Source organism: Bos mutus, chromosome 1 (assembly GCF_027580195.1).
Source record: "Bos mutus isolate GX-2022 chromosome 1, NWIPB_WYAK_1.1, whole genome shotgun sequence".
Classification (NCBI taxonomy): Eukaryota; Metazoa; Chordata; class Mammalia; order Artiodactyla; family Bovidae; genus Bos; species Bos mutus.
The window spans coordinates 148,033,558-148,050,946 of NC_091617.1; the positions used below are offsets into that span (position 1 = coordinate 148,033,558).

The 17,389-nt window shown below is 38.3% G+C and overlaps 1 protein-coding gene across 1 annotated transcript in view; it reads left to right on the forward strand.

The window, feature by feature from the left end:
• HACL1 (2-hydroxyacyl-CoA lyase 1) overlaps positions 1-17,389 on the forward strand; it is a 41,362-nt gene that overhangs the window by 6,500 nt on the left and 17,473 nt on the right. The window contains exons 6-14 of the mRNA XM_005910547.3: positions 438-515; positions 1,327-1,421; positions 2,945-3,057; positions 4,452-4,587; positions 9,338-9,443; positions 10,947-11,030; positions 11,946-12,047; positions 15,221-15,375; positions 16,360-16,518. Of these exons, the coding sequence (XP_005910609.2) occupies positions 438-515; positions 1,327-1,421; positions 2,945-3,057; positions 4,452-4,587; positions 9,338-9,443; positions 10,947-11,030; positions 11,946-12,047; positions 15,221-15,375; positions 16,360-16,518 (1,028 nt within the window). The remainder of the gene's footprint in view (positions 1-437; positions 516-1,326; positions 1,422-2,944; positions 3,058-4,451; positions 4,588-9,337; positions 9,444-10,946; positions 11,031-11,945; positions 12,048-15,220; positions 15,376-16,359; positions 16,519-17,389) is intronic.

Here is a 17,389-nt window from a genome sequence, read left to right on the forward strand (position 1 = left end):
ATATAACTGGAAAACTGGCAGAAATGTAAAAATAGATTATTATTATTATAATGAGATATAACAGATAAAGTTGTGTATCCCTGGTGGTAGAATTTCTGGGTCCAAGGATATTCTTACTTACATTTTTAGGAGATATTGTCAACTTCTCTCCCCATTTATTTTCTCACCACAGTTTATGACTGTTATTACCTAACTTTTTCATTTTTGCCAATCTGAGAAATGAAAATGGTGTCTTGTTTTGATTTTCTTCCTGAACTATACCAAGGCAGATGTTTGATTGTGCTTTGCAGAGGCTTTTAAGAAACAATCCAGATAATGCATTTTTCTCCATCTTTCCTCTAAACATAATAGAATGTAGTGACTCAACATTTCGTCTTCTTTCAGAAGAGTAATGTGATACATGCGCTTATTTTAAGTGACTTTCTTTTCACGTATAGGTTGAAGCTTGTAGACTATATAGCAAGTTCTCTGCCCGGCCAAGTAGCATAGAAGCTATTCCATCTATTATCGAAAAGGTATAGTATTTAATTACAAGCTGTCTAGGTCCACTGGTTTTTCTCAGTTGTTTATACCTGTGTTACTTTTATTCTCAATAGAGACAAAAAAATTTGGAGTATATCATGCAGTTAACAATGATATTGATAAATAGCTACATACATTTTAATATTCACTATCCTTAACTTACTGAAAGAACCACATAAAAGAAATTTTTTGGGAGGATTTTTTCCTATACTTTAGTTTTTAATTTTTTAAATTATGGAAAAGTAGAAAGAAAGATAAAATGAAACCCTCAGTGCCCTTTCTCTTATACTTCTGTAAGATTATTTTTGAAAATTAGTACTAATGCATATAAGACCGTCTGTTAGTTGATTAAGCAGTGTATTAATAAATTGTGTGATTTTACATTTAAGCTGTTTCAAAAGCCATGTATTAATAGAAACCATCTGACACGTATTACAGCATCACAGTTTCTGAAATCTTTGGCAAATCATTAAGATTAGAAAGTAGGTGAAAGTACATGTTACAAAAACTTGGCAGGCAGAACCTAGTAGATAATTTCTAGGACTAAAGCGTAGTGAAAAATGAATTTTAAAGCCCTAAGTGAGTACTTTCTTATGTCTCCCCTTTGAAACAAAAATATAGAATCAATAGAGTGCATTTCAATTTTAATTAAAATTGCTTATTTCTAAGGATGTTGCATCAACTAAAGATGTCAAGAAAAATTAAAATAGTATTTATTTCACAATTTTAAATTATATTTGAGTAGGATGTGATAATGAGGATTGAGATTTTTTAAATTTTTTCTTCCGTTTGTAATGAACTTAGGCAGTGAGGAGCAGTATTTATGGTCGTCCAGGCGCTTGCTATGTCGACATACCTGCAGATTTCGTGAGCCTCCAGGTGAATGTGAGTTCTGTAAAGTAAGTAATAGTTAATCGGAGTTCTTTCTCAATTATGTTACCGTAGGCTTACCCTTCTAAAAGAATTTACCTAGCAGCTTATAAATTACAATTTTCACTTGTCTTAACTTTTGCAGATTTGGTGATTAAATTGAATCCTGGCCAAAGGGCTTAATTCTCTTAATTAAAATTGTATTATTTAAGAATTACCTTGGGGTTTAAATACTAAGTCAAATACTTGGAGCTTCCCAAACTCATTTGAAATTATTCTTCCAGTAACCATAAAAATTTAATCCTCATATAGTGTGGTTATTTAGAGTCTTTATGGTTGATATAAATCAAGAGTTGAAATGACTATTGAGAAATTACTATAACTCAGCATAAAAAATTTTAATCTGTCTCTGTGATTTAAAAATAGTTCAACACCAGATGTTACTATGATTTGCCAAGTCCCCTTATTCCGTACATAAGCACTGAGTGAACAATAAGTACAACAAACTGGTAAATAAGTCACCCGGTAAGGTTGGCTACTTGGATTAATGCATCACCCTGAGTGCCGTTTAGCACATTTCTGCCGTCAGGGACTCGGTGGTCCTCCAGTGACTACTGAGATACAGCAGGCATTTCTGTTCACTCAGGATACCAAGTCTGGCTTCCATTTGGGAGTCAGTCAGAAAGGGTGTCGATTTCTTATAATTCCTGAACATGAAGATCAAAATAAGATTATTGGGTTTGCAATTTTTGTAAAGACTTGAATGTCCTTTTTTGGTATTATATTCCCAAGTTTTGTATAGTATGATGTTTATTGATTAGGGTAAATGAAATAAAACACTGAGGATTTGGTGTCTAGAAATAACTATGATCATTTTAATATTTCTTTTACTAATGCATATTGTGGTACTAAAATGTGGACTTAGTGAGTGGTAATATAGTGAGGTAGGTAAAGCATGGACTTTGGAGACAGAACAACTTACTTCAGCCTAGTTGCCACACACCATCCAGGGATCCTGGGCAAGTTACTTACTTTCTGAGGAGTTGTTTTTTTCCCCCTACAGTAATGAAATGGATGTAATGATAATACCTAATCTTATTATTTTGAAAATTAAATGAAAATACATGGCACATAGTATTAAATATTAGGATTTGTTTTATTATTTCAACCACAATAACTACCACTTCATTGCAAAGTCATTAGCTCTGTTTTCCTGTTAATGAATTGCTTATTTGGCTATTAGATGATCTTAGGGAATAAATGTTGATTTATCAGATTTTATAGATATAATGGTTATATAGGAAAAAGTGTTTATCTTTTAGTTTTTAAATCTTGCTGCTATAATCTTCTTTAAAATGGCTTAGGAAGAAATGTATATGTGTGTTTATGTGTGTACAGGTGAAACAAATGTAAAATATTAGTAGTGGCCTACAGGGTGGGTATATGCAGTTTATTATACTATTTTTTCTACCTTTTTTTTGTATTTGATATTTTCATAATAAAAAAGTTTAAAATTTGGCATCCTTTAATTAACAGAGCTCTTTATTTCCAGGTATGTGGAGTGCTGTATGCCACCTCCTATTAGTATGGCAGAAACCTCTGCTGTACGCATGGCAGCATCTGTTATTAGGAATGCCAAGCAGCCCCTTGTCATCATTGGGAAAGGTAGCATTGAATGGAACTCTAAATCTTGCTAGGCTTTCAAAAGAATGCCGAATCTGTTTAGAACTTGTCCTCATTATTTGCTTCCCTGACGTCTCAGACCATAAAGAATCTGCCTGCGATGCAGGTTCGATCCTTGGGTTGGGAAGGTTCCCTGGAGAAGGAAATGGCAACCCACTCCAGTATTCTTACCTGGAGAATCCCATGACAGAGGAGCCTGGTGGGTTACAGTCCATGGGGTCACAAGAGTCAGACATGACTCAGCGACAACAGCTGGTGGACAGACCTGATCATCAGTAAGTGTGATGTGTGTAGAGAACTGAGGTGGGTTCTCGGGAGATAGCAACAACGTTCTTGTTTGGTGATGTGGAAAACAATTCAGAAGAGATGATGCTGTAGCTGCCCAGTGGAAAAAGACATGGGTCACTGGTCACGGAGTGAACACAGAGAATCCAGGTAGTCCAGGAAGAGGGAACCGAATGGACCAAGATATTGAGGCAAGAAGAATACAAGGAAGTGTTCTGGATTTTTTAAAAAGTAAATATTTTTCATCCTGCATGGGTGAGAAAAGATTGTAATGTATTTTTATAGGGGTGAGCATTACACGAATCTGAATATACTACACCATTTGCTTGGATTCAGCAGAGAATTATAAATACTGGATGTGGAGTAATATTTACTAACTCTGAGGAAGAGCATAAAGTTAAATAGCTAAAATGACAGCCTTGGTAACATGAGAAACGAAATCATTTCTGTATCCAAACAAGGAGTTGTTTCTAGTGCCATTGAGAGTATAAGACATGGTTATTCCTACAGGCACGTAACTATAAATAAACAAATGGTGTGACTGCCTCGGGGTTAGTCCTGTTGCAGTCACTGGATTATGGAACCTGCGAAGTGATCTACAGAGCTTTAGAAACTTAGGCTCCTTGTTAGAATTTCCATACATAGACTAGGCAATGTGCAGTCCTGGTTGGCTGGTGGTGGGGAGCAATGTGTGAGGTTGCTTTTACCTGTCAGAGCAAGGTCTTTGCTTTCCCACCTGCACCTCCCAGTCTATGTGTGTTCAGGTAATTGTTAGTGGTAGTAATTCAGGAGGAACAGCATAGAACCGACAATTAAGAACAAGAAGAGTGGAAGGTGCAACTTTTGTTTGTGGGTAGACATACTTCAGAATAATTGATACTATTACTTGGCCAGGGGGAGGGAGGAATTAGAACTACTGCCTTCTTAAACATTTTAAAATACCAAAGATAAAAAACTGTAAGTCACCATTTGTTTCGAGTTTAAGCCCTGAGCAGGAGAATCTTTGAGAAGTTCTGAAAGCAGTCTCACATGAACTCTTGTAAGTGTCTGGAGCTTAACTGCATTGTCCAATACATTTGGATTTGTTGTAGGTGCTGCTTATGCCCACGCAGAGGAGAGTATCAGGACGCTGGTGGAGCAGTGTAAATTGCCGTTTCTGCCCACCCCCATGGGAAAGGGTGTTATCCGTGACAACCATCCAAACTGTGTAGCTGCTGCCAGATCCAGGTATGGGGCAACTCCAGATTTTAAATACAATAGCTTGGCAGATTTCAGGCTCATTTAAATTAGTTTGTGACTTGAATGAATCTAGTAGAAGTTCTGAAAGAATCACGTATTTTTAAGCATACCCGTTTCTTTTTACTTTTCAGCACTTTTAATGCTGTTCTGTATCTTCTGACCCTCGTAATTTCAAATGAGAAATCTGTAGTCATTTGAATCTCTGTTCGCCTATATGTAACACTATCTTGTTTTTCTGTGGCTGCGTTCAGAATTTTTTTTTTTTTGTCTTTGGTTCTCAGCAGTTTGATTATGATGTGTTTGGACACATTTTTTTTAAAATTTATCCTCTTTGAGATTTTCTAATCTTCTTAAATCTATGCATTGATATCTTCACCAAATTTGAAAAGTTTTGACCATTATTTCTTCAAATATGTTTTTCGGCACCAGTCTTTTTTTCTGGAGTAACACAAGATCGTTGATATTGTCCCAGAGGTCCCTGAATAAGTGTTTCATTCTTTTTAATCCTTTTATCTTTTTTATATTTCCTCTTTCTCTGCTGAGAACTTTAAAAACTTATTTATTTATTTATTCATTCATTCACTGATTTGTTTTTGGCTGTTCTGGGTCTTTGTTGCTGCACACAGGCTTTTCTCTAGTTCCAAACCAGCCGGGGTTACTGTGGAGTCCAGGCAGTGTGGCTTGCAGGCTTCAGGAGGTGAGGTGTTTGGGCTGAGTAGTTGTGGGGCACGGCTTAGTTCCATGGCATGTGAAATCTTCCCACACCAGGGATTGAACCCGTGTCTCCTGCATTGGCACGTGGGTTCTTAACCACGGGACCTCCAGGAAAGTCCTCTCTGCAGAGAACTTTTATCTTCCCACTTATTTGAAAAGTATTTTTGTTTACCTTATGGAACATAGTCATAATAGCTGATTCAAAATAGGTTTACTAATTCTAACATCTGGGTCATCAGTACAATTGGTGTCTATTCCTTATATTTTCTTCTGAAATTGGTTATCTTTTGTGTGTGTGTGTGTTGAGTAGTTTTTGACTGTATCCTAGAATTTTGAATACTATGTTGTGAGATTCTAGATCATATAGAAATCCTCTGTAGAAGGTTGATTTTGTTTATTTGTTTAACAGGCAGTTCACTCGGTTGCTTTCAGACTGCAGGTCCTATCTCACTCACTGTGGGCATAGTCCCAGGGTCGGTTAATCTCCAAGCTTCTGCTGTTCTCCTTTGAGGCTGCCCAATCGTGCCCAGCCCAGGGGTGAGCCGCAGCCCCCATTCTGGATGTGAACATGCTGGTTCCTATCCAGAACAAGGGATTTCCTTTCTCTCTTAGGACACAGCCCAAACCCTACTCCCATTTCCCAGAATCCCTGTTCCTTCCCCTTGCTGATACCTTATAGTACCATACAACAGGTGCTGCCTTTGAAGCAATGTAGCAGAAAAAAAAAAAAAGATGTTAAAAAAAAGGGACATGCCCCCATACTTTCCACACCACAGGGGCCTCTTTTCCCAGTTCCTCTTGCCTGAAAAATGAAGTTTATCTTGGGAATTTAGCTGCTTAGGACTGTGGTCCAGTGGTTAATGAGACTGTGTACTTCCAAGCAGGAGGCGTGGGTTTGATCCCTCATGAGGGAAGGTTGTGCATGCTGTGCGGTGTGGCTGAAGAAAAGAGGCAAAAAGACTTACTGCAGTGCTACTGTGCTGCACTCAGAGCACAGTTGGGAAAGAGACATAGAGAAAAAGAAAATTACAGAGCTTTTCCTCCATGCTTTCAGGCATTGCAGGCCCCTTTTCCTGATTTTCTGGCCAAAACACACTTTCTGATAGACCACTTATTTTAAAATTTCTTTATTTTGAAATATTATAAATATACAGATGAGAGAGTGATTTAGTGAGCACTGTGTAACCACCGGGAGACTGCCGGGAGCAACACCAATCACCTCAGGTACGCAGATGACACCACCCTTACGGCAGAAAGTGACGAGGAACTACAGAGCCTCTTGATGAAAGGGAAAGTGGAGAGTGAAAAAGTTGGCTTAAAGCTCAACATTCAGAAAACGAAGATCATGGCATCCGGTCCCATCACTTCATGGGAAATAGATGGGGAAACGGGAAACAAATCACTGCAGATGGTGACTGCAGCCATGAAATTAAAAGACGCTTACTCCTTGGAAGGAAAGTTATGACCAACCTAGATAGCATATTCAAAAGCAGAAACATTACTTTGCCAACAAAGGTCCGTCTAGTCAAGGCTATAGTTTTTCCTGTATGGTTTTCCTATGGATGTGAGAGTTGGACTCTGAAGAAGACTGAGCGCCGAAGAATTGATGCTTTTGAACTGTGGTGTTGGAGAAGACTCTTGAGAGTCCCTTGGACTGCAAGGAGATCCAACCAGTCCATTCTGAAGGAGATCAGCCCTGGGATTTCTTTAGAAGGAATGATGCTAAAGCTGAAAGTCCAGTACTTTGGCCACCTCATGCGAAGAGTTTACTCATTGGAAAAGACTCTGATGCTGGGAGGGATTGGGGGCAAGAGGAGAAGGGGACGGGAGAGGATGAGATGGCTGGATGGCATCACTGACTCGATAGACGTGAGTCTGAGTGAACTCCGGGAGTTGGTGATGGACAGGGAGGCCTAGCGTGCTGCAGTTCATGGGGTCGCAAAGAGTCGGACACGACTGAGCGACTGATCTGATCTGATCTGATGTAACCACCACTCCACTTCATCTAATATCAAATATGTTGTTGCTTAAGGTTATTTCTGAGAAACAAAATATGACAGATTTGTTTGTAGTCCCTGCATGTCTTACCTGATCCCATCCATTTCTTCCTCCCTCTCCACAGTTCACCGTTGTGCTACACTTGGTAATTTTCATGTTGTTATGCACACACTCAGTTAGCTTTGAGGATTTTTAAAATGTAATGTTTGCTGTTCAGCCTTTAATGTTACTCATTTAATGCTATTTTAATAGGCTCATAACTGTCCCTTTTTTTCATAATAGTATACATTGTATGGGCTTCCCTGGTCACTCAAACGGTAAAGAATCTGCCCATAATGCTGGAGACCCAGGTTTGATCCTGGGTTGGGAAGATCCCCTAGAGAAGGGAATGGCAATCCATTTCAGTATTCTTGCCTGGAAAATTCCATGCACAGAAGAGCCTGGTGGGCTACAGTCCATGAGGTCACAAAGAGTCCAACATTACTGAGTGACTAACACTCATACATTGAACAGGAGCCAAATTAATTATTACACTGTTTTCTTAAAATATACTTTAACTTGGGTTGAACTGAAATTTATCTTCATTCTTGTTGAATTTTAAGAAGGTAATATTAATGACATTAATAATGTAGAAAAGATTGTAAGGGGCTATAAATAATTGTATCAAGAATTTTATGGGCTTTGGAGTATCTATAAGCAAATCTATCTCTCCATTTCCAGTTTTTATGTGTTTGTTAAATTGGACCACAGGACCAAAGCAGTATATAAGGATAGTTTTTTTGACCATATAGTTAAAATAATAGCTAAATTTCTGTGAAAAATAGCATAAACCACTACAGAAAACAAAAGCAAAAGATCCTCTTTGGGCAAAAGATAAGAAAAAAGGGAAACAGTCAAGAAGTAGAAAGAACAAAACCTATGGCAATTATGATAATAAAAATTATCCTGCAAAAAGGCAGAGACTTTCAATTGGATCAATAATAATGATGGTTATATGTATCATTAGAGCCACAGCTAAAAATGATACAATGTAAAAACAAGCAAAGATGTATGAGGTAAACAAAAGGGAAGCAAGAGTTGATAGCTCTGTTACTATCAGAGTGGATATCAAAGTAAAAATAAAAAGCAAGTTACATTGACAAAAATATTAGGATATTAATATGTAAAACTTACAAATACACTTGGTGTAATATTTTTTGAAAGCAGTTTGGAAAAGTGAATCAATCATCGTAAAAATACCTGCTTCTAGGAATCAATACGAAGTGGTCAAATAAAGATATACAACCCAGACTATTAATAGCAAAGAAAATATTTAGCAGTTGAGAAGAGCTGAAATAAATTTGTGTCCAACAAAATGTGTATCTTTTAAAATTTGTATTTAAGAATAACTTAATAAGAAAGGAAAGCATATGGTAAGCAAAAGTGCATGAGACAGTATTTAGTATATAAGCTCAACTATTTAAAAATATACATGCGTAGAAAAAAAAGTGAAAGTAAAAGTCTCTCTGTCGAGTCCTGCTCTAGTCCATGGCCTTCTCCAGGCCAGAACACTGGAGTGGGGAGCCTTTCCCTTCTCCAGGGGATCTTCCCAACCCAGGGATGGAACCCAGGTCTCCCGCATTGCAGGCAGATTAAAGACTAATGAAAATATGCCAGGATATTAATAATAGTTTATAAGTTGATAGTAATATTGGGTAATTTTGGCTTTTTCCTTATACTTTCCTGTTTTTTCTTGATTATCTACAGTAGACTTGTATAATTTTTCTAATGATGAAAAAGTAATAAATGCTATATAGTATGGTAGTATTTTCTGCTTATGTCAACTTTTAGATTACCATTTAAATAGGATGACTTCATAAATTATTTCAGTTTGAAAGATCGAATTTACCATTTAAGCCCATTCTGAAGAGCAGGGCAAACTCCAAATTATTTAAACTTTTCCAAATACTTTAGAAATTAATTTTAGAATAATTCAAATAAGAATGTAGATATACTTTTTGTTATATCAGATTTTTCTTTTTAATAGGGCTTTGCAATTTGCCGATGTAATTGTTTTACTCGGTGCCAGATTAAATTGGATTTTGCATTTTGGACTGCCTCCAAGGTATCAGCCAGATGTGAAGTTTATCCAGGTACTCAAAGAAGAGAGACTTAAAGTCAAAGCTATGTGTCCTTCATTGTTCTCTCAGCATTACCAGCTCTGCTTTCTTCTTGACTTTTATAATGAACAGTTTCTCTTTTTACTTAGGTAGAATTTTATAAATTGTCTAGCATAATTACAGGTACCAAAGTGAGCTGCCTTTTCAAGCCTGTGAAACGTGTTTCACTTTGCTTCTAACCAGAAAACCTTTCAAAATCAAGTTTTAAATAGTTTGAAAAGCACAATTTGCTTCTTCTTTAGAGTTAAAGGTAGACAAGAGTTTCAAGTAGGAGGTAAATTAGAACAAAACATTCAGCACTATTAGGAATTGAGTAGTTTCTTTAGATTCCCAAACTTTCAAACACCCTTTGGTTAGAAACCTCTAAACAGTGGTGCAACTATGTCATTAATCAATGTTTAGAATAAGCTTTTTATCTTTATAAACCCATTTCCCTACTGGTAGAAAAACCAGTACTAGTGCGTGTACAAACCTGCTTGCCCTGCATAGATTGTGTAAAGTAAAGATCTTGCTACAATGCTGTCTTCTCCGTTTACCTTTTACTTCCTAAGTCAACTTCTAGCATTGAAAACTAAAGCCACAGACAAGCAAGACCTGGGTTGTACTGGAAGATGCTGCCACCTCTTGATTACAGAATAGAGTCCATCCTGAGTTACTTCTCAGGAAGCTGTCTTCACTGACCCACGGCCATCCAGAAATGGAGCAGAATTCTGAGTAAATAGGGCATAGTCATGCTTTTCCTGGATTGTTGTTCAGCCGCTCAGTCATGTCTGACTCTTTTTGACTCCATTGGAGTGCAGCACGCCAGGCTTCCCTGTCCTTCGCTATCTCCTGGAATCTGCTCAAACTCATGTGCATTGAGTTGGTAATGCCATCCAACCATCTCATCCTATGTCACCCCCTTCTCCTGCCCTCAGCCTTTCCCAACCTTTTCCAATGAGTGGCTCTCAAAATGTGGTTCCCGGATCAGCAATTTCAGCACCACTGGGAAGTCTGTTAGGAATGCACATTTTGGGGCCCCACGCTAGACCTCTTGAGAGAAGAAACTGAGGTGGATTCTTGCAGTCTCTGGTTTAACAAGCCTACCAGGTTGTTCTGATACATGTTCAAATTTGAGAACTCCTGCTCTGAATAGGAATTCTAGTGTAATTAAGTATTCAAAACTATTATTAAGTATTCAAAACTTATTATTCAAAGCTATAATTGATCAACTCAAATGTATTCCTATGAGTATAGTGGAATAATACCGAAATTCTACAGAGTAGATTTTAAAATGAGAGAAGTTAGTGAGGTTTCTGTACTAGCCATGATCCTCATAGAGTTCATGGATTATTACTTTTATTAAGGAACTTCTTGAATATCAAATCTTAATCATATGCTTATGTGTAACATGCACAGTCCATTTATTCAGTCTTGATTCTTTAATTATTTTTAAGAATAAACATGGCTTGTTCTTTAGTCTTGTCTCTTTTTTAGGTTGATATCTGTGCAGAAGAATTGGGGAATAATGTAAGGCCTGCTGTGACCTTGCTTGGAGACGTAAATGCTGTCACTAAACAGGTGAGAGCTTTTGCCCAGGTTCTAGTTTATGTGGCTTGGTCTCAACTGAAGTCAGTTTTTGGGAATGTTTCACTTGGTAACAGGTCTTTTAATATATAAAATAAAATTTATGATAGAAAGCTATTCTTAAATATAACTATAGAACTTGGTAAATCCAACTCCTTATATATAGATCATTTGTATGTGAGTAAGTTAAGCATTTTTTAAATGAGTGACAATTTAAAGGCATTTGTTTGGCAAACTGACCCAGCTATCTGAAAGATTATTACACAGCTTCCAGAGGAACTGAACTTACAGCCAAGAAATGACTTTACCTACTGGAAAAAATTCTCGCTTAGTGTTTCTTTTGGCAATAAAGATATTTTTACTCTTCAAGCTGTTACCAGTGACTTATCCAGATTCTTATTATTTGCATATAATTTATACATTTCACTGTGATAGGAGATAAGATATAGCACATTTATCCCTTGACTTTGGATATAAATTAGTGTCATAGTCATCGTTACACAAAATTAGGGTGTGATCCCAACCACATATTAAAACACACTCCGGAGCATTTGACCTGTATCATGGGAATCCCTGGGTATTAGGGCTCTGAACCTTCTTGCCCAGGTTCTTTGATTTTCCTTCTAGTGTCAAACGGAGAGGACTGTGAACGCCCCTGCCTGTGATGTGTGCTTGGGGCATCACTTCTGTTTTGTCTTATGGGATCCCAGCTTCTGGCAGAGGTTTTCTGTGGTACCTTTCATCTTCCATCAGTCGTTTACTGCCAAGAGGAAAAACAGAACATGAGTGGTGTGAAGGGTAGGCTAGTGTGGCTGTGTTGTCTTCTTTAGAAGAGACTTTTATGCTAATATGGTTTAAGCTTATTTTAAAAAAGGAAAGAAAAATTTTTTTTTTTTTTTTTTTTTTTAGCTTTTAGAACAATTTGATAAAACACCATGGCAGTATCCTCCTGAGAGTGAGTGGTGGAAAGTTCTGAGAGAAAAAATGAAGAGCAATGAAGCTTTATCCAAGGTAATACGGGACCCACTGAAATTCAAGAATGCTGCAGGTCCGCGGTTGTTAGTTCTGTCATAGCATGCATACATGTGCATCCCTAAAATCACTGTGCATAAGATACACACACACATTCATGTATGTATTATGATAAATACAGCACCTGAGTTTCTTGTGAAAGTGCCACTGGAAGGGTTACCGGTTGTGAGTTACCGCGAAGTGGTGGAAAGTGGGGATCTGACACTGGGCAGAGCGCTAAGAGTCAGTGTGGATGGCTGGGGCTCCTTAGCCTCAGTTTGACCTTGGTACCAAATCACAGGAGATCTTTTGGAACCTTAAATGCTGGGGCATGTTTTTCTGCCTTTAAGGTGTAAGTTCTTTAAGGCATTCATTTAAATAAGTGTTTCATCAAAATTGAAAATTTGATCTAATGTATAGCCACCTTTTTCTTTTTTTTATTTCAATTTTATTAAGGTATAAAATTATAAAGTAAAGTACATCATGGTACTTTGGTATATATCATAGTACTTTGGTATACATGCACACTGTGAAAGAATTCTCCCTATCTAGTTAATTAACACATCCATCCCCTCACTTTTATGTTACCTTACGGTATGTTATGCTGCTGTGTTCTGTTCTGTTATGTCATTGAGACCATTTGTAGCCTTCTTTTTCAATTGAAATTTTTGTATCACTGCTGGAAATTCTTTTGCAACTTCCTCATCTGTCCTCAGGGCTTTACCTGGTAGCTGAACGCTTTGGAAATTGTAGTAATGTATGAAATTACCAAACCATCCACTGTTAGCCCAAAAACGTACCACTTCTGCAGGATTCTTCAGTTTCTATTTAAAGTCTTTACTTACGGATAGTGTTTTCTCTTTGATGGTGGGAAAGGTTGTTCCTGATTATTCACCCCACTGTTCTATGTCTTCCTCTGCATCTCGGTTCAGCTGGGTGCAGTTTTCTGTGTTTGGGTAGTGTTTCTAACTGATAGAATCATGCATAAGCAAATATGAAATTCCAGCTATATTCACTGTTCCCTAATATATCAATTGTCTTGGAATAAATTTGCATTTTCCAAACAAGTAGGGTTGATTGTATATGATTCTTTCTTTGGAATTTTAATCAGTGTCTGTTTCTTCTATCAAGAGCCAGTCACACTTCTTTTTCCCGAATGATATTGTGATTAATTCCTTCTTTTCTGTAGGAATCGCTTGGTTTAAGATGGAAGGATCTTCCCTGTCTTCTCTGGTGCAGGAGCACAGGAGGGTCCCTCATCCGTCTTGGGTATAATCTCCAGCAAATGAAAGTGGTCCAGGTGAAGAAGCAGTACTGGGACCAGATGGGGCTCTGCTGCTGATAATCTTAAAGGCATTTGGCCAGACAAGGCCCTTGACCTTGACCCTCGGGAGTAGTGGGTGAAGCACAGCCCCTTTCCAGTGCTGTGTGTAGGGAAGGACTAGACTTTCAGATTTTCTAAAACCCGAACTTCATTTTTTATTTTTAGTATAAGGCCATATTTTATATGAAAATCTTCTAGAATAAAATTTTCACTTTTTTCCTAAGGCAGTGTTTTCCTGAAAGCGCTCAAATAAGACTTTAGTTTTGCTTAACCTAGTGTTTTTAGCTGTCTTTACTATGGCACGTCTTGGTCTTTAATATGCTACTGTGCACTGTGGATCTTCAGGAAGAGATTATTTCTTGGCTTATTTGATTGTGTCTCAAGTTGGAACTGGAACCTGTTTTGCTTGGCCTATTCTCTCGGACTGTATACAAGTCAGATAGCTTCTCAGAGTGGCTGTCTGATGGCCATTTGGGAATTTCATAGCTCACATTAGGTTGGTGAAAAAGTAATTGCGGTTTTGGACTGTTACATTTTAAATCATTATAACTAGGCTCGAACATATCTTTATTAATCAAAATAGGACCCGTTACAATTAACACATTTTTGCCAACAAGAAATAAGATTGTTTACGCCTGTAGCATGAAAATCCATGCTTTGGGATTCAGTGAACTCTTGGAAAGCATTTTCTACCTCCTGTTGGTTATGGAAGCATTTTCCCTGTGAAAAGTTGTCAAGATGCTTGACGATGTGGTAGTCGGTTGGCAGGAAGTCAGGTGAACGTAGCAGGTGAAGCAAAACTTCAGCCCGTGGGCTGTGTGGCATGTGGTCGGGCGGTGTCGTGCAGGATAATTAGGCCCGTTCTGTTGATCAGTACCAGCTGCGGGTGTTGGAGTTTTCAGTGCATCTCATCGATTTGCTGAGCATACTTCTCAGATGTAATGGTTTCACTGGGATTCAGAAAGCTGTAGTAGTTCAGATGGGCAGCAGACCACCAGACAGTGACCATGACCTTTTTGTGTTGCAAGTTTGGTTTTGGGAAGAGTTTTGGAGTTTCTTCTCAGTCCAGCCACTGAGCTGGTCATCGCCAGCTGTCATGTAAAATCTACTTTTTGTCTCACGTCACAGTCCAATCAAAAAAGTGTTTGTTGTTGTTGAATAGAATAAGAAAGGACAACACTTGAAAATGACAATTTTTTTGATTTTTGGTCACCTCATGAGGCACCCACTTAGGTTTTTTGCCTTTCCAATTTGCTTCAAGTGCCAAACGACTGTAGAACGGTCGACATTGAGCTTTTGGACAACTTCTCAGGTAAGGGATCAGCTTACAGTCAGCTTCAGTGATTGCTCTCCATTGGTCACTGTCAGCTTCTGATGGCTGGCTGCTGCACTCCTCATCGTCAAGGCTCTTGTCTCCTTCGCAAAACTTTCTGCACCACCACTGCAGCGTACACTTGTTAGCATCTCCTGGGCCAAACGCGTTGACGTTGTGAGTTTTCTCTGCTGCTTTATGACCCATTTTGAACTCGAATAAGAAAATTGCTCGGACTTGCTTTTTGTCTTAACATCATTTGCCTAGTCTAAAATAAATATAAAATAAACAGCAAGTAATGTCATAAGCAGAACAGCACAAAGTGAGAAACGCACATGAAAATGATGTGTAACAAAACCATGTTTATTTAAGGGTGCATTCCAGTGTTGAACAGCAAAGCTCAGCAGTACAGAACCACGGTTACTTTTGCACCAACCTAAATAGTTGTTGCAAATCAGTTTGAAAGTAGCTTATTGATGATTTTTATTCTCATTGTGTCCTAATCTAATTTGATTATATTTCCTTCTAATGTTTTAGGAATTAGCTTCCAAAAAATCTCTGCCTATGAACTATTACACAGTATTCTACCATGTTCAAGAACAACTACCCAGAGACTGTTTTGTGGTGAGTGAAGGAGCAAATACTATGGATATTGGACGTACTGTGCTTCAAAACTACCTTCCTCGCCACAGGTAAGGCTTCCAAGAAAGGAATTATAATGAAATAATGCATTCAATTAGAAATGACAAAAAGCAAATTAATAAAAACATTTGAAAATTCTATGTGTCCATAAGGACATACTTCATAAATATATTTTTAGTAAAGGTTTTGGAGCACTTCTGTGCTTGGTATGAGACTGACGAGCTGCCTGTTGCACTAAAGAGGCAACTTAAAAAACACTTGCTCCTTAGAAGTAAAGCTATGACAAACCCATAGCATATTAAAAAGCAGAGACATCACTTTGTCACCAAAGATGTGTATAGTCAAAGCTGTGGTTTTTCTTGTGAGAGTTGGACCATAAAGAAGGCTGAGTGCCAAAAAATTGATGCTTTCAAATTGTGGTGCTGGAGAAGACTCTGAGAGTCTCTTGGACTGCAAGGAGATCAAACCAATCAATCTTAGGGGAATTCAACCCTGCATATTCATTGGAAGGACTGATGCTGAAGCTGAAGCTCCAGTACTTTGGCCACCTGATGTGAAGAACCAACTTACTGGAAAAGACACTGCTGCTGGGAAAGGTTGAAGGCAAAAGGAGAAGGGACTGGCAGAGGATAAGATGGTTAGATAGCATCACTAACTTGATGGACATGAATTTGAACAAACTCTGGAAAATAGTATAGAACAGAGGAGCCCGGCATTCTGCAGTACATAGGGTCAAACTCGACTTAGCGACTGAACAGCAATGCTTGGTGTGCCCTGAGGTCATGTGATAATTTGTGTACTCAGTGTTCTGAGGATATATTCACAGTCTTCCAAGCAATCATAGGTGATTTTTCCCATTCATTCTGCTTATCCGCAACAAATTAGTTTCTCCCAGTCTTAAAACTTAATAATAAGGAGGATGTTTTTATTGTTCTTTATTGTTCCATGAGCCATGTGGATATGACTAGATTTGTGCCAACGCCACCATCTGTGATATGCCCAGAGAGTTTCATTTTAGCTCTGTTCCCCAACAGACTTGATGCTGGTACTTTTGGAACAATGGGAGTCGGTTTGGGATTTGCCATTGCAGCTGCTATAGTGGCTAAAGATAGAAACCCAGGGCAGCGGGTCATCTGTGTGGAAGGAGACAGTGCATTTGGATTTTCTGGCATGGAAGTAGAAACCATCTGCAGGTAAAAAAGCATCCTGAATCAGGGTATTTCTTTCTCTGAAATATGAAAAATTATACCCAAGACCCACTTGCCTAATGCAAAACAGGGGAGTAGTTTTTAGGTCACTGAAAAAAGTTCTGGTCTGAAAAACTCTTGATTTCTTTGGGGAGATAGCACAGCTTGGTGGTTAAGAGCACAGCCTCTGGGTCAGATGGCCTGGATTATTTAAATGCTGGCTGTTCCACCAGGACCCAAAATAAGTCTCTTAACCAAATTTCAGTCTCCTCTAAAACAGGAATAGGAGTCGTACTAGTTTCTACCTTAAACGACAGTTGTGAGGAACAGTTGAAGTAATCTAGGTGCTTCAGGGGGTGGATTAAATATGGAAGGTGTCATTCTTGTTAGCACCCAGATCTGTGAAAACCAAGGTTCAGAAAAACTCAGTGATTTGTCCAAGGTACACAGCTGCATAGTGGTAGGACCAGTCTGCCAACCACTAACCTTTCACTCTTTCTACCGCTCCATGATATTTCTGTTAATAATTTGATAATCTTTATTAGGGTTTCCCTGATAGCTCAGAGTGTAAAGAGTCTGTCTGCAGTGCAAGAGACTGGGGTTCCATCCCCGGGTCAGAAAGATCCCCTGGAGAAGGGCATGGCAGCCCACTCCAGTCTTCTTGCCTGGAAAATCCCATGGACAGAGGAGCCCGGCAGGCTACAGTCCATGGAGTCGCAAAAAGTCAGACACAACTGAGCGACTTTCACTTTCACTAGGATAACAAATGTTTAATTTTTAGTCTTATCCTAATACTACAAAAAAGCTTATGGAAAACTATCCATTTTCAAGTTAAAATTTTAATCCAATGAAAAGAAATTGCTTTCGAATGGAAAAT